The 24474-nt window shown below is 46.0% G+C and overlaps 1 protein-coding gene across 4 annotated transcripts in view; it reads left to right on the top strand.

Annotated features, from left to right (window-relative positions):
* Nucleotides 1–783: 783 nt before the first annotated feature.
* The window catches only part of LOC118505829, a 109456-nt gene continuing 85765 nt past the window's right edge, over nt 784–24474 (top strand). For all 4 annotated transcript variants that reach the window (XM_036042182.1, XM_036042181.1, XM_036042180.1 and 1 more), the window contains exons 1-2: nt 784–904; nt 5992–6696. In XM_036042182.1, the coding sequence (XP_035898075.1) occupies nt 6162–6696 (535 nt within the window). In that variant the 5' untranslated portion in view covers nt 784–904; nt 5992–6161. The remainder of the gene's footprint in view (nt 905–5991; nt 6697–24474) is intronic.

The raw sequence follows: 24474 nt of genomic DNA, 5'->3' as shown, positions 1-24474 counted from the left end.
ACCCATTTCCATTGGCCCACAACAGTCCGCCAGTCTGAACCGCCAGAATCTGAATCTTTATCGAATTTTTCTTCTTTGTCTTCTCCGTTTTGCCTACCTCCCACCAACCCGCAAGCCCCCCAAAAATGGGTAATAAATCCCATTCAAGAATATTTAGCAGTGTAATTGTCGTGACCGTTTTAGTACAGCCCGACTCGGTCGGATGAATTTAACGCGGGCCATGAAGTAGCCAACATCCAGCTGGCTCACTCTCGCAATGCAAAAAAGCTTCCTTTTTCCTCTTAAGAGTGGGGAAAAACGCCTCCCCCATTCGGAAAGCTTGCACCCGATGACGATTCGTGCTCAAGCGAAAGCTCATCCGGAAAGCTCGCACAAGCCCTAAAATTCGTTCGTGAGAGTTCGGGTTCGGGTTGTGTTCGGAAAATTGTTTTGGTTTTCCGTTGTGTGTCCGCTGCACACACAGAAATTAAGCGAGGAAGGATTGGAAAGGGGTTTCCCTTACGCGCACCAGAACCCTACAAACCGACTAACGAGCACGTTAAGCAAGCAGAGCAAGCAGCCGCTCCCCCCCCGTTTCAAGGCAAACACAAACGATACCCGAACGTTTGTTTTGGTGCGATCGAGAGCCGACTTCGGAAGCTCGGCATGACGCATGAGAGTGTGAGTGCGTGCTTGTTTGCTTCGGTGTCTGTGTGTGTGGGTTGGTAGAAGGAAGTAGCGACCCGAATGGAAAACAGGCCCGGTACCACGTAACAGAACGGCCGTCGGTTTGGAGTCAGTTGCGAAAGGACCGTTCTAAGTGACGTGAGCCGAAAAAAGTGCCAGTCCGCTCTGCCCGTGCTAGCGTGTGCGTGGCAAGTTTTGCAAATTGCACATTCCGGGCCACCGCTACTATCCTACGCTGGTACGGTCCCTGCTTTCGTACCTTCGGTCGTTCCACCGTTCCACCCATAAAATCAGCCACACAAATCGAGCGATTTGAAGCCATCGGTGGTGCAACTGATGCAATGCATGATGCATCAAGGGGGGGGGGGAGAAGTGCAAGTGCAGTGAGGTTCGTGCATCCCGGGGGGCTGGGCAGTGAGAGGAGAGGAGTTCTCGCTTGGCGCCTGGGGAGTAGAAAATTCGTTGCCAAGTGGATCGTACGTGCAGTGGCGATATAATTACTATTAAGCCCCGAACCGCAGTGAAGCAAAATGTGGAAATGTGATGGGAAAGCGTTTCGGTGTTGGCGTCGTTGTCGAGCGAGCGATATATACACACACGCAGCGAAATAATGGCCCTGATGTTTGCGTTTTGCTACGATTGATTTTCGACGGTGTGAATTGCTGTTATTGGATAGTGTGCTAGTGAAATAGGAATTTCGTATTAACCAAATTAAGCGAATCGATCCGTTTAGGGGAAGGAAACAACACAAGTTAATAAGAAACTAATGACATCATTTGTTACCAATTAATGCTCCATTATCAGTATTCGGATGGACTGAGTCCTAACTGAAACCGTTCCCGAGCTAGAACTTTGTTGGCTGAGCAACATATTTACAACGTTTACAACCCAAACAGTTGGTTTATTGTTCCGCCTTTTCTGTCGAATCCTTTCAGTTCGGACCCTTGACAAGGCACCGAAGGGTGAAAAGTAGAACGCCACAAAGGTCCTAAGCCAAGCCCCCAAACATGAGTCACATACTTGCTAACACACCGTTCGGGTTGATGTGTTTGAGGCTGAAATATTTCGCGTGCCATGAAGGTTCGCTGCGTGGTAGTCACGAAGTAAGGCTCATGATATGGCTTTTCGCACGCAAAACTCCTTCTTCCCACCAACAGCAACACCCGGTTCGATGAAAGGATGAAATAGCAGCGAAAAGTCCAATCGCATCTCTTCCCTTGCCAAAGTTCGAAAACTTCAAATGCCACCTTCGTGAGTGACACCTTCGTCGAACCGTTTGATGACTGGGTGCAACCGGAATCCTTGGGGACGCAATGATGATTGAGTTGTCCTTCAGTGCTGCAAGTAATGCAATTTCATGCTGCCATATAATACCTGTGTGTGCGTGCGTGCGTTCATCCGTTTGTGCACTTGTGGCATAGCTTAGAGTGTGAAGAATAAATTGCTCAACGCACTTTCGCATCGCTTTTGGGATGGAATTTTAATTGCATTCTTGAGGGATTGCTTTGGCTTCGAGATTAGATCGATCAATGGGTGGGATAAGGTCGTGGAGGCATCATTCTGGAGCCGGGCACTGGGGAAAAGGAATTTCGCGCTGCGTTCGTTTGTAACACCGCTCTCGCGCGCGTTGCCAGTTGCTGCTTTCAAGGGCGAACAGGCTTACAGGTACGTCCGGTTGGCGTGCGAAACGGCGTGGCGGTGCCCTACGGCACCAAAGGCGAGAGTTTCGTGCTCGCCGTAGATAATTAGTTTATTATTCTAATTTGAACTTTTCGGCCCAATGAATCCGGGACGGCGAGGTTCAGGAAATGAAGCAAAACGAAATATTGCAAGCTTGTGAACCGTTTGCCTGTACCATGCTGGCAGAGATTATTTAAAGTCTGGTTAGTTTCGTTTCTGTGTGTGTGTTTTTGGTGTTCGCCGGCGGAAGAACAAAAATCACCCAACCCAAGCACCCAGAAATCATGAAAATTGAGTTAAACAGCGAGACTCCAGTGGGGGGAGAGAAAAAGTTTTTCCCGTTCGACAGCAAAACAAGGAAATCGTTTTCCTGTTTCCGAAAAGCAAAACAGAAAAAAATCCTCTCATTAAATCGGCGTCATTCTAGTTTGTGCGAAGTTTCTTTGTTTTTTTCTTTGTTCCGGGCGTCCCGGAAACTAATTGAGTGTCAACGGGATGGGTATGTGTGTTGAACAGTGTCGGTGTCAACGATCAAACGACATCCGCGTGCATGGCTCCACAATTCTCCCCGATGCACGGAACGGATTGATGGTTAACTCATTTTTGATTTACGTCCCGGGTTCGATCGCAATAGCGCGAACCTCCGAGCGGAAAATCGAAGATCAATCGAGTCAATCGTCGAATTAGTGCTGCTAGCTGCTTCTTGCGACACCGAGCATTGCATGGTACGGTCGTACCGCGTAGCGAGCCATTTTTCCCAGCGGCGTTTTTCGCTTCATGACGTGAAAATTACATTCGTTTGTCCGTCAGTCACCCGGTCTGGAGTCTGGCTGGCTGGCTGATGGTGGAGTCGATTAAACCATGCGATCGGTCGTGAAACTTTCGTTCCGAGGTCTGGCTATAGGGATAGGGATTTGCATCGGAAGCATCTGCAAACAAAAACTAGTGCGTGTTGAGGCGTGAGTTTTTTCCTCGGTTTGGTCCTACGCTCAAGAGCACGACGAAGCATAACTATCGTTTTAATCGAGCTGTACGCGGGTGCTTACGGTGGTGGGTTTGTAGCGTACCGTGATGCAGCACTACGACGCTAGGGTTGAAGGACATTTGGCAATCTGGAGTAGTCGCCAGAGTGTAGTTACGACAGGCAGTTCACATTCATCAAACGATTTGAGGTTTTTTGTGTGAGTGTGTGCTTATTCTGCTTTTCGTCCACGGGCGTAGATAAAGTTTAGATCTTTGATGTGATGGGAAGAAGTGTGAGAAGCGAGAGTCCGAAGCAACGAGATGAACCTTGTCGTGTGAACGGGTTTTCGGGATGGAAATCTAATAGACAGTTCAAACGGACGCGAAAGGACACTAGTGACAAGTTTGCATCTGTGATTAGCTTTAAAGTGCAGAAGGAGTTCTTGGAAGGGATCAATCCTCATCCTCCAATCTTACCGAATTTTAGAAACATTTTTGTAGAAGCTCTCCTTAAAAAAGGTGGAATACTCTATAAAGGTGAAAATTGGGGTCATTCCAATCACATCGTTAAAAGGCCTGCCGATCAGTTTCAATGAGGACAGAACCACCATCCAACTAAAGCGAAACTATTGCGAGCTGAACAGTAGGCAAAATTCCATTAGGCTGTATTCTACTTTGAATGTGCGCGTGTGTGCATCCGGCTTCCTGGATAGGATTTTTTGCTGTTGCTGTTGCGGAAAGCTTATCACGAGGGGGAAAAGTGTGGCCATATATCATATCCCCCAAGTTTTGCCCCAACGCAGGGAGAGATTTTCACACACTGTTTTATGCCCTCTTTTGTGAGGACCCGAAAAAACACTCATCGTTTGTGTGAGAGTGTGTGTGTGTGTTGGTGGACTATCAAGCATAGTGGTTTGCGCCAGCATTACCTATCGAGGGCTTCACATCAGCACATAAAAACAAACTACCCACAAAATTGCGAACCGCCCGGCCACCCCGGGGGCTGGAAAAAAGTGGGTTGAGGTTGATTTTGATATTTCCCAGCGGTAAGCTCCCACAAAATGTGGCCAATTTGCAGGCCCTCCGCTAGAAATGTGAAGTGTGTGTGTGTGACTGTATTCTCCGAAACACTCCGACAGTGCGGGTCCTAGCCTTTTTAACCGAATGCAGGTCAAACCGGCTTGGGGGACCTGGACGGAAACGGACGGACACACAAGCGTAGCCATCACCAACATATTGCACTGCTCCACCGCGCTGGACACGCCACGTGCCACTCTCTGCCCCCATCTAGGGCCCATCCCAGGGTTGATGTCTGCGGTATTGTCAGCCGGTTGTGTACGCGTGTTCAAGTCGTCGTTTCCTTCCCCCTCCTCTTCGTCGTTGTTGCAACGTGCGATAGGTTGAGTTTGTTTTATTTATTTTGTTGTCCTTTTTTTTTACTTTGCGGAAGATTTTCCACGCTTCATTAAAGTTTCACTCCATTAAATGCGTTTATCAGTGTGAGCAGAAAGGTGGAAAGCCGGTGCGGTTCGCCAAAGTGACAAATAAAAACGAGCCACAGGAGGATTTTGCTTTTGGTTTCCCTGTGTGTGTTTGTACGGCGTAAGTGGCCGCTCGCACACAGCGAGGAAATTAGGTAGGAACCCTCCTAGCTGACCGACTGACCTGAAGCTGTCAGCTAGTTTGTTTAGAATGTTTCACTTTTTTCGCTCTTCAGCGCACTCTGTCAACTGTTCTAAAGAGCTGCTTTCAGTTTTCATAAACCAATTTGCCAGTCGGTTTTTATTGAAGCGTTTATACACTGATATTTTTCCTTCCTTTCAAGTTCCATCAAAAACGGTATTGTTTTTTGGGGGGAGAAAACACGGTACTTTCCCGGTTGTGTTTGAGCGTAGGATCATTTCGCGGCTGTCATGTTTGTTTGAAGAAATAAGGTTCCAAAGCAACAAGGTTAAAAAAGCTCCACACCACAGGGTGCGTTTTTGGGGGCGAGGGGGAAGTCCACTTGCAATCAACGTAAAAGTTATATGCTGCTTGGCCATTTCCGTTTCGCGTGTCATTAGTGTAACCACTCGCTTTCCATATGCTGCTGCTGCTGCTGCTACTCGCTTGATCACTAACGATGATCGTGCCGTACCGTTTATGGAAGTGTAATGAACGAGCGAGAGTTGCGTAGTTAATCTTCAAAACTGGGGGAGCATTAAAAAGACGAAACAAAAGCACTGAGCTCCCAATCGCAAGGGAAGAGGCGAATCATAACAGTAACACCGGAGGGTGGAATATTATTTTTAATGCGTCCACTCGGACGGACCGTTTGATGCTGGTGCGAGGTAACCTTGAAAGCTGCTTCGCCCGTAAGACCAGCTCCAAACCGACCTGAGCGTGCTCTCGAGAAGGTTATTGCTTCCCGCTGGCGTTCTTCCCCGAAAAAATATAAAAAGGGTGGTCCGGTTTGCCAAGAACGGTGGGACACACGCGCTCTTGCCCCGCGTTCGTTCTATTAATTAACTTTCACCGGTAATGGTAATGGCCTTTCGTGTAGGACGTGTTTTATTTTTATGCTATCGACCACCGTTTTGGCCTCGCGTCCGGCGGCATGAAGTGAGAGAGCGAGAAAGAGAATTTTGGCTGCGTAATCCTTCGTCATCGTTTGTCTACGGTTTAACATTCCCCGTTTCCTAGCTTAACCGTGTGTGTGTGCTGTGTGCAATAGTGAGCGGCTTGTAAGGGTGTGAAAATAAAATCAATAGAGCCACCGTAAGCCGACACCGTGGAAGAAAAAGTGTGGTTGGAAAAGCATTCCCGTTTCCCAGTAGAATGTGCACGCATCGAGTGAAAAAGCTGCGCGGAAAATGAGATCCAAATGTAACGTCAACCGGCAGCAGCAGCAGCAGCAGCAGCAGTGGCTAGCGACATCTAAGGCAACGGACCAGAGTGGCCAGAGTTCTGTTGGTAAGCAGAATGAATGCACAGGCAGGCGTCTGGCAAGGACAAGAGCTGGTCCGCCACGGATGTCGCTCGGTGCGACGATGCTGTTGGTCACACTGCTCGGTCCGGCGCTAGACGTGCGGCATGGGCCGTGTACGACCGTTAGCGGGAGCGAGTTTCCCGAGCGTGAATGCTGCGATCCCGTTTATCCACCGATGCCCGACCCGGAACCGGTCCCCGGGCCGGCCTACCCAACGACGACGATTTCCACCTCCTCCTCGTTCCAGACCGGCCAGGGCGGTCAGGGTGTGGGCGGTGGGCTGCACATAGGCGGTGGAGGAGGAGGTGGTGCGGGAGCAGGATCCACGGCGGTAGGGAACGAGCTGGGCGGTGGGCTGATCGGGACGGGTTCCGGCGGTCAACTGTCATCCTCGCGTCCGATGCATATCGGCTACTCCGGTAAGTTCATGTTGGCAAAAGGTTTTCCGACATTGATTGAGACAACTTCATGCTATGATAGAGATGAATGTTTATTAGAAAAGATTGTTTCTGTCACTTATGTTTGCTTGCTGAGCTTTCAGAAGATTTCTCTTGTCTATTTGTGTGCACTGCTGTTTCAATTGTACAGTCCACAACTTAATCAACACTCTAAACAATGAAGAGATAAATGATACAGTGAAGGTTGGCTTAACTTTTTCAAGCATATTGAGGATAATCATTAGCAAATTACACTTTAAGTACTAATCTTCAAGCCTTTTTTTCTGTATAGCTTATTGAAAATCACTTGAAACATTTGCACTTTTATTGTATGCCGAAAAGAAGGAAGAAATTATTGATTGTTTAGTAGAGCTTAAAAGCTTTTATCTACACGATCAATACTCAGAGCATTCGATATTCATCGACCCTTCATATTCATTATGCCCTACAACTACTTTTTGGTCTTGGACTGCTGTAGAAATCTTTGATGCCTCTCACAGCCTGTTATAGAGTCCAAGCATATGGTATAGATGCACACAAAATCCAAATCGCAGAGACATATGTGCGTACAGATATATGCTACAGCGTCTCAACCTCGCCCGTAGCGACAAGTTTATTGAATGGAGAAGCTCATGGCGATAAAATTAGATTATTGGTCTATCGTATTAAGACGATAAAATCATTCTTTCGTTAAGATTTAAGCTGCTAGTTTATAAGTATCTTCATCAATCTCCATCAAGGAGTCATAATGGCTGCTTGAGTTTTCATCTATTCCATATCCAGAAATGGATGATAGGAGAGCACTTATAGGAGCAAAATGTTTTGGATGTGAAATTCTATTCAATTAATAATTCGAATTTGATTTTCGAATGCTAACAAACTTCAGAGAGGTAAATCGAATATGTTCTGCATGACATACAAACCGAAGCGAGGTCTTTCAGTTAACAATTATTTTATCATTTTTATCGGAGTTTATTGGAAAATCAAAACCTTTCTTTAAAACAGATTTGTTCATTCGAACAAACCCTGCTTGAATCCTCTAAGGGCGATTAAAAATTTTCCCGTTTTAAAGTTATACAGTATAAAGTTTTATTTGAATATTTTTAGTTTGGCTTTGGCTCCGGTTCCGCTATCGCAGTATCGTCGTAGCAAAAATTAAATTTTCTTTAAATCAAATAATAAAGCAATTGGAAACTTTTTTTCCTCCCTGCCAGCGAAACATTTCCCTCAGTAAACTGACCAGTCTCTTTTCACCCCAAACACACAACCATTCGTTATTGGGTTTCAAAATGGGGAGGGCTAGGGATGAAAACAAAAAAAGAACGGACCGACCTGTATCATATTTCATCTATTTTTAATACGTGCATCCTCACGGCTTGTCTTGCGGAAAAGCCGGCGCAAAGCCATTGGCGCAGAGAACGATTATTTTTATGAATTATACCGTTCGAATGTTTATGGGTCATTCGTTTCGGTTATTTGCTCACTTTTCACCCCACTGTGCTTTTGTTTTCTTCTCTTTCACACACAAACACACCACGTTTACATGCGCTGGATGATGCGCTTCGGTATCGGTGAAGGGCACGTTTTTTTTTTGTTTGTTCCCTATTTCTTTTCTTTCCCATTTTTTATTGTGCAAAGTAAAGTCCAAACAAGGGGCCCAGATGAACGACCCTGACGAGTCTCGGTCGGTCGGTCGGTCAGGTAGTGAAAGAAAATTCCCGGCGCAAACGGATACGCCCGGGATCCATTTCCAGGTGCTAAAAGGCCGGGTTCTCGGGAACACGGGCCTCCCCATTTGTAGTCGGCTTTATCGAGTGTGAATATGTGTGAAGAGCCAGTTCTGGGGCGTGTAAAAGTGTGGCCTACGATGCTGTGTGATATAGAAAAAGGTCGGGTTACGGTGCCCGGAAAGGTTGAGTTCGAATGACTAACCTTTTTTTTGTTGTGTCGTTGAGGCTACTTCTTATTGCACCTGGCTCTAGTCTATTCGCTGGTTGCGAGCGATCCTAACCGGGTTGGATACGGTTCAAGAAACAACGGCAGAAAAATAAGAAGAAGAGTTCAAAGTTTACCTCTGAACCGTGATACGGACGACGGTTAATACCATTTGTTTCCCGTTGTGAGGATAGAATAAATGGTTAGTTTTTGGTTCGTCTGTCTAACGCAGAAGGCCCCAGATTAAGCCACGTTATGCCTATGTGAAGGATAACCAAGTTGTCCTCTAAATCTGGTGAAGTATGGGAGAAGAAATAAAAACGAATTTTGTATGGAAATGTTTTGCTCAATATGTTGCGGTGAAATAAAATAAATGTCATAAAGCTTGTGAATGGTGGCACGACGAAGAGGGTAAAGGCATTAGATATTGCTGACATAAATATGTTTTTTTGTGATCGAAACTCCGAATAATTTTAGTTCATGGAGAAAAATTTAGAGTAAGCAAATGAACTTCAGTTTTCCCCCGGAAAAGTGCATTGAAGGTTGGTGAACCAATTTTCAATGAAAAACACGCGCTCGTGCTTGATTTATGAATTGTTCCCGGCGACTACATTTATCGGTCTGCTGCACATTTGATACGACACGCAGACACGCAGATGCTATTAACTGAAGTGTGAAATTGCTTCGTACGTTACAAAAGGACATTCAGCCTTTAACGGTGGGCCGTACTGGCCATGATGGATTGATGACTAATACAATGATGGCAGAAAAAACCCACCTTGCATTCCATAGAATGCTTTAAAAATATTTGTATGCAAACGGCTCATTTGTCTATTTTGGGACACAGAAAAGCATGTTTCTCAATTTATTGGTTGTCCATCTCTATTCCCATTAGCCAACAGTCACGGATATCGGAAACACGAAATAAAAAACTTAAACTTAATTCTGTCCATAAAAAAGACCCTCGTTTTACTCACTTCACAACAGATAGCTTCAAATCCAGTCCTTCATAGAGGGGAAAGCTTTTTGGGAAAACCAAAACGGAAACAAGCCGGAAATAATGCAACCCCCACGCAAGGAAACAATGAAGCGCTCTTTTCTCTGCTTAAATCCTCTTCCCACATCCATCCCACACAAAACAATTGATTTTCTTATGCCTGATCAAACGAATGAAGAAGAGCATCCAGGGTAGAAGGTCCAGGAGATAGATGCAACTTTCACTTTTCCATTTTCGGCGGGAAAGAAGAAAGCCAGTTCGAACCCTCAAAGAAAACACTAAACCCTCCGACTAGTCCCGTCGAACTAAAACATGAGGGCGGAAAATGTCAAATATTTACGACAATTCGCTCACTTCGCTTTCGTCCATCCCTGGCGGTTAGTGTCCGCGATGGGAAGGGCAAAACAACAAAACAACGGCCTGCTCTTCATCCTCGGTTGAAGAAAATTCAAGCGACAAGCTTCAATCGTATCGTAACGATCGCTTCCCAGGGAAACGAACTTATCCTGTGTGTTGTGGAAACCGCAAGAGCCCGGCACAAAACTTATAGTTCACCACGCACAAAGAACCGTTGCAAAAGTCCCGGAGGAAAAGTGGCTCCGTCCGGCAAACCCAAACCGCAAACATAAGTGGGCAAAGCGGGAAACTGAAAGAGAGCGAGCAAGAGTGAGAGAGCTAAAGAAATAGCCTACTTCGTGACTATTGAACGGGAACGGAAATCGAAGTCGATTTTTTTTTTTCGTTTGTTTGTTTCGACCGAGACAAGGAAATATCGAAACAAAAGAAAATGCGAGCGTAATGTCATTAGGGCAATCAGTGAGTCCCCCGGGGGGAACCGGCTGCAAAGCGTGTCATCAAAATCGTCAGCATCATCATCACCGTCAGCATCGTCATCGGTATTTGAAGCTGGTATGGCTTTCGCAAGCGGGACAGGCCGGGAAAAGGGGACCAGGACCAAACGCAGGACCGGTGGACCGTTTGTTGACAGTACTTATCCGATTCGAAAGTGTGCGGTGGAATGTGCGTCCTGGGAGTGGATACTGTTTTCGCATTCCACCGGAAACTTCGTCCTGCACGCGTGTCTGGCATTTGCTACGGTATGTCCTCTCCGTCTCTCGGGTCAGGTAAAGGCCAGGGCAAGAAGAGAGACGCGACCAGCAGCGCGGACGGTAAAAGCATTTGGAAAATCCTGCAAGAATTTATGATAATTTTAATGGCAGATTGAGGCATCAATGGGATGGAAAAAATACGCGACCCAGTACGGTGGCCACACTCACACCGGTACCGGGGGTAAGGAACCGGAAAATATTGTACCCCGGAATGGCTGGAAACACTTTGAACGCACTTTGATTTTGGCGTCTGGGTGGATTGGTTTCCCGCCACCGCCACCGCAGGTCCGACTTCATCGCTTTTCCGGGTCCGGGGAGGGTGAGCGCGAGTGATAAAAATGAGAAAAATGGCCAAATTAGCTTCCATTACTTTGGGGACCCCTTTTTTTGGCAGGATTTTTCAACATTTTGCTCTCAACACACCATTGTTGTACACAGTGGCGGAAATGGACTAATTATGTATATTGACCATTCGATTGCATCCCATCGCAAGGACCTTTTTCTCGTTCCGCGTCCGCGGATGCTTTCCCGAGGCTACAACTGACCGCGGAATTGTCGTGGGGTAAAGTGTTTTTTTTTTCTTCTCAACTCCCTTTCTCTGGATCTCGCTAAAAGGTTTTCATTGCGTTGATGTGTTCTGTGCCGATGGTTGAAAGAACGGCCCACAGAACCGGAACCAAACCGTGAAGGCAAAGTTTGTGCTTGGAATGAAGCTTGCAATTAAAAAACCAACCGGCAACCCGGAGACTTTCCCGCTCAGCATCTTTAAAGTGTGTTTGTGTGTGCGTTTTTATAAATCGCCTCGATAGTGTGACAATAAAAAAGTTGATCGTTTTCGCCTAACAGTGTTCATCAGTGCGACCGGTTCATTCGATAAGGGTTAAAAACAGCAGCAACGAAAAAAGGAGCTTGAAACCAGTTCAGGTTCCGGTGACGATCGTGAATGTCATCAGATCCCTTCCGGAACGGGGTGGTGGGGGTTTTTCATTTTCAATTACCAACTTTGCAGATTAAAGAATCAATTAAAGAGCACTGCGACGGGTGATTGCATTTGAGAGGCTTTTTGTCGTCGTTTTTTTTTTAAATTCTGCTCAACCCTCGGAGTTTAAAACTCGGCCATAGTTTGCATCGGCGCGTTTGGAAGAAAATGTTTAATCAACTAAAGAGGTGGATAAAGTTTAAGCTGGCAGACAGCTAGCGTCCCCCCACCCTTGAATAGTTGGCCAAACTGATCGTGTTTGTGTGTACCGATGGGTGTATAAGCTTCGGCAGTGTTTGATGAAAGTTTTGCTGAAAGTGGATACTTTGCAGTGCTTTAGTATGGAGCGCTCTGTCGGAGAACTTTCCAGAAGGGATTTCACAATCATTGTGAAATTTTATGGATAAGGTACTAAGCACGGGGAAATTTTGTTTCTTTTTGTGATGCAAAATTATTTGGTGCAACTGGTGCAGTAAGTGTTCTTCAATGAGTGGTTGGAAATGCATTGAACAACATTCAAGATGATGTTAGGTCTTATGTCAGGAATTATTTTACAAAAATTAGTAAATTGCAATATACATAAAAAAAAGAGACATAACTCTGTTGAGCTTTTCGAGGGTATGGAGTAGTGTTAAGGACGTTCTATGATTATTCAGGGTTCAACGATAGCTCCCTATCGATATCAGTAAGCAAGTATAATTACCAAGTTCCCTGGAAACAACTGATCAATATATTATTTATCAACCTGCTAAAATTACTTCAGATTCACTTCAAAGTCAAATCAAAGTCTAATGTTTATCTGTCTTGCAACCTAAAGGCTTCTGTTGAAGTGCCGTATGGATTCTTCCGATCGCTCAACTATAGCCCTTAAGCTACCGATGCAATCAGTTGGGATTAATCTTCTTAAGATAAGCCTAAAGATAAGTCTTGGTTCACAGTCCTCTTGCGTATCAACAGAACAAAGCCAAAACTTCCACGGAACAAACTCATCAACGTCACCATAACTCACCTAATTATCAGAAATCAAAGTTCAGCTCGAGTAGAAGTGTGGTTCAATCTAATCACGAAGAAAAATCGACACCAATGTCTGACACTGATTCCAATGTATCGCATTGAGCTACACCCATTTTGATTTGCAAAACGGGACTCAAAATCTGTCTAAATGAACAACTTCATAATGATTCCCGGGATGGCTGGCTGGTTGGTCCCTCTCACCCCAGTTCGAGGAACCGCTTGCACACAGTAATACACAAAGGCACACATTTTCCTACTGACCAAGCAATTATACAGCTTCATGCTCGACAAATGAACATCTCGGTTACCTTACACCGGCCACGCTTGCTCCCCATAGCACCGACAACAGTTCACTTAGGGGGGAGGTGTGGCGCCATAACCATTGTGCACTGGACGGGCGGGCCCAATTCGTCAGTTTCAATCATCCCAAACATGAGCACCGGGTCGGCCCTTGTGCCCATTTTGCTTCCATCGTCCGTGTGCCATTCCTTTGAGCGTTGACCGAAATGACCCGCGGTCGAGACTTAATTGAATACACATAATTCTTCCACCTCCAACTACCCTCCATTCCAACGCCATTCCAGTCCAGCCGCTCTAGCTAGTGATTCTATTTCGCATTCTGGCCATAGCAAAGCATGGACGGGTCATGGGGCTTCGAAATGTTGTAGGACTCGGTGAGCTGTGATGACCAGGGCGTACCACGAACGCGTGTACTCGGTTGGACGGGGTTTGAGCTTCGTACAATCAGTCCTGTCTCTCATTTCACGCTCCCGGCTGGTGGTGACGATGATGCTGATGATGATGACGATGATCGTTTCGCAATGGTTGGCTCGGTCGTGCCGCAACATCGTCGTCCATCAACAGGCTGTTTGAGGACTGCATTAAATCTCTCTTTATATTTTCATTACGTCTCGAAGGGTTCATATGTGTGTAGGAGGGTAGATATGTTGGGAGCATGGAACGATTTGGAATGCATATGAAATTATTTGAGCAATTCTGCCCTCGCCCACGCCCTCGGAACCATCCAAAGCCATCCTACCCATTTGCCACACCGTTTTCCTCCTGGAACCCGGTGGACATTCAACCACTTCAACCGGTGGCCTAAATTAGCTAATAAGCTCAAGGTAACTAGCTAACCCGTCACTAAAGGCAGCACCCGAAAAGCGTCCCGATCGAAACTAGGCCAACGGCGGGACGGCGATTGGTACGCCACCCGCAATCGGAACGACGACGACGTTGGGACGGCTTGTCTTGCGCTTTCTTTTCCATTCCACCGACGAAGGTGCAAAAGCGAAGAAGCAATGCTGCGGTTTCTACGCAAACCGGTCGCTTGATGGAAAAAGGTTTTTTCATTTCCGTCGGTCCGTGAATGATTTTCCCTCCGCGTTTTGGCTCACCCTCCTGCACACAGCACGCGTTCCCGGAATTTCGAACGGACGTGGGACTTTGCGGGAGTCTCGGCAGGTGAATTCCTGTTCCGCTCGACATGCTCTATGAATTATTCGATAAAGCTCGTCCCGGTAAATGGGTGACTGTTGGCTGGATGATGGAAGAGAGAGAGAGAGAGAGAGAGGTCGAGAGAGTGTGAGAGAGAGAGAGGGCAAAACTTGAGAAGCAGTCTTGGTGGAGAAATTAGAGCGCACGAAGAAAATGATACACAAACGAGCGCAAACGAGATTGCTTCATCGGAAAACGGAAATGATTTATGAATTTAAGATACTTATTATAATGCAAAATGAACGTTAGAGAAAAAAAATTATCGAGTAAGACAAAATACTACCATAACCCAGGATAAGGAAGCTACAAATGGTTATATGGCACATTCGGTACATCAACTTAAACGGTTTTCCAAGTCAAACATCACCAAACCACCAATTCTGCACAACTGGTTGTGGTTTGTCAACAATTGCAAGGGACAAGATAACCCGGGCAGCCTCTTACAGCACTCGCCACTCACTCGCCTCACACTCCGTTTCGGGCGAAATGTGAGCCAACGAAACGTATCTTAATGCATGGCGCCATTAACCGTAAGCCTTCGGGATCGATCTTGGTTTTGGAAACTGCTCGCTCGCTCGCTCGCTCGCTTTCGTCCGAGAAAACGTTCGCAGAAAAAAAAAGCGGGGAAAAGAAAATCAATACCAGAATATCACTTAACATCCGCTCCCGCAGGAGCTCTTGACTCTCGGTTGGAGGAGGGGGCGTAGGAAAAGCACTAGTACCTGGAAAAGCGGATAAACACGTCGATTGGAATAAGCCTACTTGGTGTCCCGACTGGTCTCGCCCACCAGGTTTCCCACTGCCTGGCGGCTAAGCAGGATAAGAAATGTGCGACCAGTTTTATCGTGGCAAATAAAGAAGGTAGCAGAGCACTATCCTTTGGCTGTCCTTTCGGTGAACCGGTTACCGTTTCAACCGGTCGTTTATGTTTTTTTTTCTCTGGCGTGTGAGCTTATGCTTTCTGCGGTTGCTTCGGTGACGCCCGGGAAGCAGTAGAAAAGGGGGGAAGGAAAACAAAACCGAAAGAAAAACCTTTGGCAAATATTCTTGATCAGTCGAATCCGATGTTAACTTGGGTGGGTGAGCTCGGGACGGTGTGATACGTTGGTGGTAAAAGTCTTCCTCGAGAAGATATGCAAAAAGTGCGCTCCGGAGTGGGAGCAGAAACGGTGAAGACAAACATACGTCACGGTGAAAAGTGGATACGTTGCCGAGGACGAAAAATCGACATACGCCATCTACGCCACCACCCATCAACCCAACAAAAGGCGGTTAAACCTAGTATTTTCAAGCACACATACAGACACACACCAACACAAAGTAAAACGCACACTCACAAATATACGGGAACCGGGGCCGGTATCCTGGCGAAAAAGCTTTGCGCTTCTCATTTCGCTCCATTTCCAAAAACGAAAAACCCCCGGGACGATGACGATTGCGAAAGGTCGCATCGTTTCCGGCACGGTGGCACGTAGCGGAAACCTCCAACCGCTGGGGTGGCTGGGGGGGGGGCGAGTAACGGGTGAAAGGTAGTGCCACGATTTATGTTTTCCTGTTCGCCATTTGTCTCCACGTGATGCAGATAGCGCGAGGCCGTCGTGCTGAGTTGGGACAGGGCATGGCCGCAAGGAAAAATATCTCGCCGGAAGCTCACCCGTAACGGAACGGGTATTGGCGTTTTGACTTTTTTTAGGCCTTTCCTTCCTCCTCGTTCGCCCGGCCACCCCTTTTCCCTCTACCCCCCTCACAAACTATTAGTACGGTGGAAGCGTCCCGGATGGAACTGATTAGATGAAAAGTTTTTGCGTAAACGGTAACGGTAACGGTGCAGATTGCAAGTTTTTGTGTGATGTCATGCTGCTTAGAAACGCTTTCAGTGCGATTATTTCCGCCCGGTAGGATCGCTCCCAGCTCCTACTGCTCGGTACCCGGCGTCGTATTAGTGCTGAGTGGTGTAAAGTGTTCGAAGATTGATTGTGCTGCTTACTTTGAGGCGATGAGTATCGAACTATAAATTGTTTGTCACTCTGCTTGAAGTTGTTAAACACGCATCGGTATCGTTAATAGGAAAGCCGAAGATGGAGTTTTTTTTTTGTAGCGTTGTATTTAACTGTACGTGAATTAAAATATGGAATTGAATATGTTAATAAAACACACTTACGTCAGGCAACGCACACAAGTGCCTGTAAAACAAATTGTAATTTGGTCCCATTAATCACTTGAAGCCAAGCCGAGCGACACACTCGAGAAAACGGAACGGAAAATAAAACTCCACCCAGCATGCATGTCGTGCTGCGAGGGACCGGCACGAACTGCAACACGAAACCAATTGCCATCGGTGCGACGCTAATGCGCTTGTAATTACCACCATCCTTCCGGACTTTCGGTGTGGTGGTAGACGGCAGCATGTATGTATGTTATCGAGCTACAACAAACCCAGGGTGTTTGTGGCCACTTGACGAAACAATAATTTTCAGCGCTTTGTTGAACATGAAATAGAAACTAGTAATAATGGGGCTTGCTTGTGGTGTGTTGTTGTTCAATTGGTGTGGAAGGCTCGGATACACACACACACACGCACACGTGAGGAAGAGAGGCCCGATTCCTTGAAAGAATGTTGACAATAGTGTGATTGTGTGCAGGTGAAATTGGTACCCTTGGCTGGAAGCAGGTTTTTAGAGGTGGGATTATTCAGTGCGTTCGATGTCGGATGGAGCATTTATGCTTATGGGGTTCGTAGGCTTACAGTTTACCAAGCACACTATGGAGATGCTTCAAAACTGGAGTCAAAACTTGTTTTATGGTATTTTGTTTAGGTATTACGGGGTTTAAATTTAAAATTGAAACTGAAATTTAAATAAAATTTTGAATTAAAATTATTTTTTAAAGTCTTAAAGACTGGTCTAGACTAGACTAGACTAATGAACTAAACGTGCAGTAGAGATGAAAGAAAAAAAATAGAGTCATATCGAATAGTTATTTTTCGTGAAATACATGCTTCAATATTACAATGAAAAGAGCAATTCTAATCGAATCATTTTTTTAAATCATTTTTTTAAAACCTTTTTTTTTTGAGTTTGCATTCATATTTTTACAAAGTACTGGGCGTCTCCATCGTCCTCGCGATCATACAAATATCATATTAAAACAATTGATGCAACCAATAAAAAATATTTATTTAACCTTCTTAGATTTTTCTAATGTGTTTGATAATTATGATTTTCTCATTGTTTTGTTTTGTTTGAATAGTTCTTAGTCTCCAAAGAATCCAACGGAACAGCTCGAATCCTCATATTTTGACCACCAGCACCCGTTAACTGTGCATCCCCTTTAACAATCAATTTGAAGAGCAGCACACCGTCTGGTGTGGTGATGTCCTGTGGCGAGAAATCCTCTTCATTGGATTACTCGCACAGGGCACAAACGAGACACAAACCGGGAGTTCGATTGCGTGTCGAAGGTAATTTCTTTCGTCTTCTATCGGATGCACTGTCTGACACTCGTTGTGCCCTGCTTGGAGTTGCTAGTGTTTCTTTCACACGCAGTTCCCACACACACTCACGCAGGGAGCGAGGGAAATGGGGTCGTTAGACATAAATGCGTGTCGACATCTACGCACCTGCTACCGAACCATGGAGGGGGGATACGCGCCTATTATTTGGATGGGCATTGGGGATGGGAGCGAAAGGTGTTGTCTTCGTGTAAACGGCCTTCACCGCATGAGACAATTTAATTATTGGGAACTTGGGGTAAAATTATGCAATAATTAAGTGCTAATGGAAGGGACACAACTTTCGGTTTCGATGAGCCACACTGCTTAACTCATAATCAATAGCGAGCGCATGTGGGGAAAGGTGATGGCTTAGAGTTAAGTGCACACCACATCCATCATATGTTTGCTCAGTGGCAAGCGAAATGTGGGTCATCTGTATGGTCTTTAGTGTTTGTAAACTTAATGGTATTTAATTATGTGTAATTATTAAACTGAAACTAGAGGACAATTTTTTCAATTATTTGTAATGGGAAAGAATGCCTCATAAGCACAGCTGTTCTGGAACCCGGTTGTTTCCTGAGCTCTGTCTGCTTACCATAAAAAAGATCGAAAATTATATAAACTTTTACAACACTTAATTTTCTTTATAAGTTCTAGTTAAAACACGTTTTGATCACCAAACTGCCGGTTTTCTCTGAAACGCACCTGAAAGGAACAAAGTGATGCACGGCGTTGAATTCATATAAAATGGCCGCATGCTTTAATAAGCGTTATAGGACACAAGTTAAAGGACGTTTCAGCAACGCTACAAGCATTCGCCCATCAGCACCATGTTGCATGGGTCTTGAGCCTTTAGCTAACAGTTGAGTTTATTTTACTAACCCATCCCGGATCGGATCGAAACGCTGTCTCAGCGCATTGCAAACAAGCACAGCCTTCTTAGGCTGTGTGTGTATGTATGTGTGTGTGTGTCTTTACGTGTGTTTGCGTGGGTGTGTACGGAACCGAAATTGTTACGTGTTCGTTAGCATGCACGCAAACCCTGGGCCAATTTCACACAGCGAAAGTACCGAGAAGCCGAACTTTTCCGCCACTGTTACCACCGTCCGGCTGCGTCTTGGTAGTACTCAACACACACACACACACACGCACTCGTGGCCAGGCTCAGCCCAAGATTTACGTTGCTGTAGTAGCAACCGCGGGCAAATAACTTCGTGCACACTCTCTGCTCTACCGTAAACATGATTTGCCTTTTTCCCAATTCTGCCCACGGTACAGGTACGGCATGTACGGCGCTGTGTCAGAATTATCTTTCAGCACCTTCAACTCGGGCGATGTGTGTGTGTGTGTGTGTGTTCGCACCCACCACGCGTAATCCTCGCCGGGTGCGCGAGGCCCGCGTTTAAACCACCCAAAACATCCTCACCGATTGGGGAGATATTTTGCGAAAATATGTAAGGTATTTCCTACTCCCAAAAACACGCTCCTATGCCCTGATAAAACGCACCAAGAAGTGTCGGAAGGAAACAAGCCGAAAGCAAAAGCAAAAAAACAGCTCCAACGATGAGAAAACGGTGATGGAAAACTTTCTCTTTCATCTTTGCCACACCACAAGGCGGTGGTAAGGCCGGAACGGTGCTAGCCGGCATCTTCATGCCCGGCCCAGCATTGCGGAAGTCCGCCACCGGTGCGGCATACGTTGCCTTCAAAAAGTGGAAGAAAACATTGTTTCACTGTTTTGGCGCTTCGGTTCGTTCGAAGTTTGACGGCGTGTTTCGTTCGGTGGCGCCCAACCTAGCCCGCCTTCCCGTGACGCCTAATGTAGTGCGAAGTGGGCGCATGTATTGCGTGGTGTGCGTTGCCGGGTGCGTTAGGAACGCACCCTAATTACCGCCATCGGATTGGAGGTTGGTATGTTTGGACTGCCATAGTCTGCAAAACCCTTTCGTACGGCTGCCGACGGCTGATCCCTTTCCTTCATTAGTGGTCAGCTGTGGATGGAAACAGGATGACCATCATGTTGCCGAAGCCTTTTGTCAAAATTACGATGCTGGGTTGGGGCCGATGACGCCACGGAGGTTAGGGAAGTGATTAGCTGCACAAGTTTTTCGCTTAATTGCCTAATGAAGCAGCAGTTTAAGAACTCTCGGCCAGCGGCGACACTTGGTTGAATGAAGGAATTGATTTAACTTCTTTGAGCAACAAACACAATCCCATTACGGAACAATGGAACGAGAAATCGCCCCCGCCTGTCTCGCTAAGAATCTGTGGCGCTTTTATATAAAATTTTGTGTTCACCAGTGGACAATTATATTAATAATGTACAAGTCTTAAAAATCAAAACGGAAAAGTGCTCACAGACTTTCTAACTTCCATGAGCAAATCGAAACAAAAGCCAATAATGATTTGGCACGTTTCGCGAAACCCATTGCACATTAACTTCCGCCAAGCAAATACAGGTATTCGATCGGAACGTATTACACAACATGTTTGAATAAATATTTTCTTTAGCAACCGGCAACAGGTACAGCCGGTCGGTAGGTATCTTTAATCAAATTTGCTCATAACGTTCGGTGTGTTGTTCTTGTGCCGCAGTTGGCCGGCCCCTTTCCGAAAAACGGTACCCGGTCCTTTTCGACCAAACAAACATGGGCTGTAAAGCAAACCGGGGTCCAAGCCAGCTGAGACCGGTGGCCATTTCTTCTCATCGAAACGGTGGGCCCCGGTTGGGTTGGGTGGATGGCAGGCGGATGGACGGACGGAAGTTTATTTGAAAGTATCTTTCCTAACCTTTTCCTAAGAGCCTAACCTAATAAAAATAAACACACTGTGCCCCGGAATGAACAAGGTCATGCGATTGTGGGAAGGTGGCCCCAAACGAAACAGACGCTGGGTGCAATAAAACGACTACGCCATACTACGCCAATGGGCTGGAATGGTGTAGGACGCACCGCCGTACTTTGCCGTTCACGCACACTTACAGGCAGTGGTTTTTGGGAGGCTTTTCCGCAAAAAGGAGGACACATCAACCAGAACCACGTCCAGCATTTTGTTGGTGGCCCGTTGTTTCTCGACGTTTCGCTTCTCCCGCTCTCGGAGCACGGTTGGAAACGTTCCGTATTCAATTATTCATAATGCCGTGCTATACACATTCAATCCTTACGTTCCCGGAAGGAGTGGCTAAGGAGATGGCGGAAGAGCGACTGTTGGTGAAAAAAAGAGAAAAAAAATCATTACTCCGAACCTCGACCCGGCCATCTTATCCGGCCTGCTTTCCCATACACAGTTTCCCCCAAAAGATTTGTCAGCCAGTCAGCAGGACGAGCAAAGCGAAGAAAATCAATTTCCGAGAATTACGGCCGTACCCGGCCGACAAGACCGACCTACGGGCAGTTTTTCTCCCGCTGGCCCGGAATCCCGGGGTCCGAGGGGCCAACTCTTCCTTCATTACGCTTTAATGAGCGAAACCGGTGCTTGAGATGAATGGGCTACGAAAGACGGAGAGAATTCGTCTACGGTCCTGGCAAGCCTACGATTGGAAAGTGAGTAGGCGCCGGTCGGCCGAAGGGTGTAAGTTATGGCGGGAAATAGCTACTGTACGTTGTCCAAACCTTCGGCGTACCGACCGTTGAGCTAGCAGTTTGTGCGGAGCAAGTTAGACGAAATTGCAATCCGCTTTGCCTCGGATTGGCACATGTCAGCGCTTCCTTCGGCAACCGAACACCCCGACCGTGATAAAGCAGCCAACCAAGATCGTTACAATTCTTGCGGCGTGCGGCACAATTTGTTTTTCCTTGGCCGTTCAATCGCAGAACAACACAATCCACCAACGCCCTGGGAACGATGCAACATGTTCCGGTGGCGTCGTCGTCGTGGTGGGTGAACAGCGCCGTTCGGTTTCGGGAGTGTTGAATTAGAATCACAAAAGACCTCGGTGGTAACGTAATTAACATCCAGTTTGTTCATGAATAAGAAATAATCCGCCAGCGGCGAAGTGTCACCTTAAGCAAGCTAATGAATTGATAAGGGGCACGCTGGCTGGAAGATGCTTCAATTCAAATGAGCTGCTTTAAAGTGCAGATTTGAAAGGGTGTTTAGAGCAAACATACTGCGCCGGATCGAGATAGAGCAGCAGTGCTTCAATTGCAAAGACTGATACAGTGATTTCCGTTCCAGAACTTTGTGACGATTTAAGGTGGTACGGAATAGATCTTTATGATCCTTTAGGCTAGTTTGTTTTAGATGGCCTAAAGTAGTTTCGAATGCTGAATTAGCTGTAATGAAGAATACAGAAATTAAATGAACTGAGCAAATTGCCCAATTATTAAAAAGGAAGCCATCTTTCCCTCCAACGATATTGAAACCTTATTGAACATAAAAAGTCTGCAATTTTTAAACGTTAAGGCTGTAGATTTGCTGTTTCATTAACAAGATGTGGGAAACAAGCATAGAAAATGTGTAATAAGTTTGACATAGCCATTCAAATATGTTTTCCTTTCTTTGCAATCACAAAAGTCTCACTGCAATCAATAATCTTAAATCGGCCATCCTCCCATTCAGTTGTAGGAGATTGAATTTGATTTGATTCACGGTGTCAATCCTTGCCTTAATTTTGTTTTCGGTAAGCAATCTATGGTAAAGAGTGAACAATAGTGATTTAAATATTAAGGTGCCTCTCACATCATCTTTAACCCTCTCGAGCAGAAACAAATGATGAATGGGAAACCATCAGAATAAAGATCATTTAATAAATGTCCATCCAAGGGCCAATCCAACCGAGTGCCTCCATTCGCAACGGTTTATCCCTTCTTAGCGATGGTGATTAAAAGCTTGCGTTCAGCACGTGTTGCACGATGAGAGCACGCAGTCGGTCAAGCCGAACGGCAAAAAGTACCACGCATTTCCCAAGGAAAACCTTCAAACGGATGGACAGATCAATCATTCGGCTTCCTTCCGAGTGGTAGCTCGAGGAAAGCGAAACGAAGGTCGCGTTGATGGTTTCCGCGAACTCGAAGACATTGGTTCGGGGTTTCCTTTACTGACAAATGTTCACGAAACCCCGCTGGATGCGTCGTAGATGAAATGGATCCATCCGAGAACCATCATCATCCACATCATCATCATCTCGTCCCGGAGCAGGCGCCACTAGCCACGCCGTCATGAATACCTAATCAGCTGAACGATCTCCCTCGCTGAAAGCAATCGGTTGGTCTGTGAACAGAAACTGCCACCAGAGAGCGATGGTGTGGTGTTGTCTATAAGGGAAAGAAAGGCAAGAAATCGAACACCGAAAAAACCGCACGCCAAATGTCAAAAGCAAGCTTAGATCGCTCGTCTCAGCCGTTGGAAAACTCAATTTCCACTCGTTTACACCGAAAAGATAACATCTCTTTCGCTGGCTTACGTTTCGCCCGCCCCGCCATGGCCGATGGAGCCGTGGAAACATCTTCAGAATTCTATTCATGGATTCGATTCGTTAATTTGCTTTGGTGGGATTCTTTTCTTGTTTTTCCGACCCCCTACTACCCCTGCCCCCCTCTGCGTGTCTGGAGTTATTTTTCGCCCGTTTGTCCCCGCAGCCGCAGGAGTTTTTCTTCGCGGAAGCTTCCCGATCAGATTAGAAATCGTTCGCGTTTCACTGAAAAGCGCTTATTTTCTTAACAATCGAGTGTTTCGACAGGGTGCCTGTTTCGAGGCCTTTGCCGAGTCGATTTGATGTACGCGCTTTGAGGCTTCCGGAGCAACGAGAAGCAAGCCCAGCCGAACTCTGCTCACTTTGTTTACCTTTCGGTAGCATTTGAAGGCCGAAGCTGTTAAGCTGGGAAAGCACTACCGAATCGACAACCGAATGTGCGTAGAAAAGTACACGCTTTCGGATGGAGAGAATAATGCTAAAGCACACAAAGGCACTGTAAAGAAATTTTCCATCCTTTCCCGATCGCGGAAGTGGCTTTGAAATGGTGCAAACACCTTTCCATGGCGTGCATGTGTGCGTACGCAGCCAATCGGTCGTCAATCGGTCGTGTGGAAGCAACCATTGCTCGGAATCAAGTTTGACACAAATTTGTTAACTCACTTCCGACCCGTACGGCTCCATGCGCACACCTACGACCTCCACGGGAAGCTCGTTCGCATAAGCTGACAAGCTTCACAGACTACGGCTGTCATTGTTTCCGGCCCATCACCATCGTTCCTGTTGGCACCAGAAAGACGTTTCATCTTACACCTTAGGCCTGCCTGGTTGTTGAGGGACGGGGGTTTTGGAGTGAAAATTCAAACGACGTGATGCTGCTTAACTCGCGAACTATGGGACAAAACTACGGAAAAAATACAATTTTAGAATATATTTAAGGATGCATATTTTAGATTATTTTGATAAAGTTTGGTAGAGAATTCGATTTTCTAGTTAAAGTCAGTTTTTGTGGAAAAGCTGATATTTAGAGTCAATTTACCGTTTTTTCTATAAAGTACTAGGCGTCTCCATTGAGCATCATCATATACGAAACAAGATCACCACTGGAACAGTTGGATGCTGCTTAGTAGGCAAATGAGGCAAATGATGAACAATCTTTTATTTTTCTGCAAGTTTTTGTTATGCTTTGTACTGTTTAAAGGAAATGAAGCGAATATTTTTTAAAACTACATTAAGTACTGGGCGCCTCCATCGACCAAAGTATCGAGGAATAAATGATCGTTTATATTTTAGTTGAAATATTCTAAGTAGGAAGTCATTCGA

The sequence above is a fragment of the Anopheles stephensi genome, chromosome 2, assembly GCF_013141755.1.
Source record: "Anopheles stephensi strain Indian chromosome 2, UCI_ANSTEP_V1.0, whole genome shotgun sequence".
NCBI lineage: Eukaryota > Metazoa > Arthropoda > Insecta > Diptera > Culicidae > Anopheles > Anopheles stephensi.
Note: the sequence above shows the minus strand (reverse complement) of the source record. Positions and strands in the feature narration are given on the sequence as shown.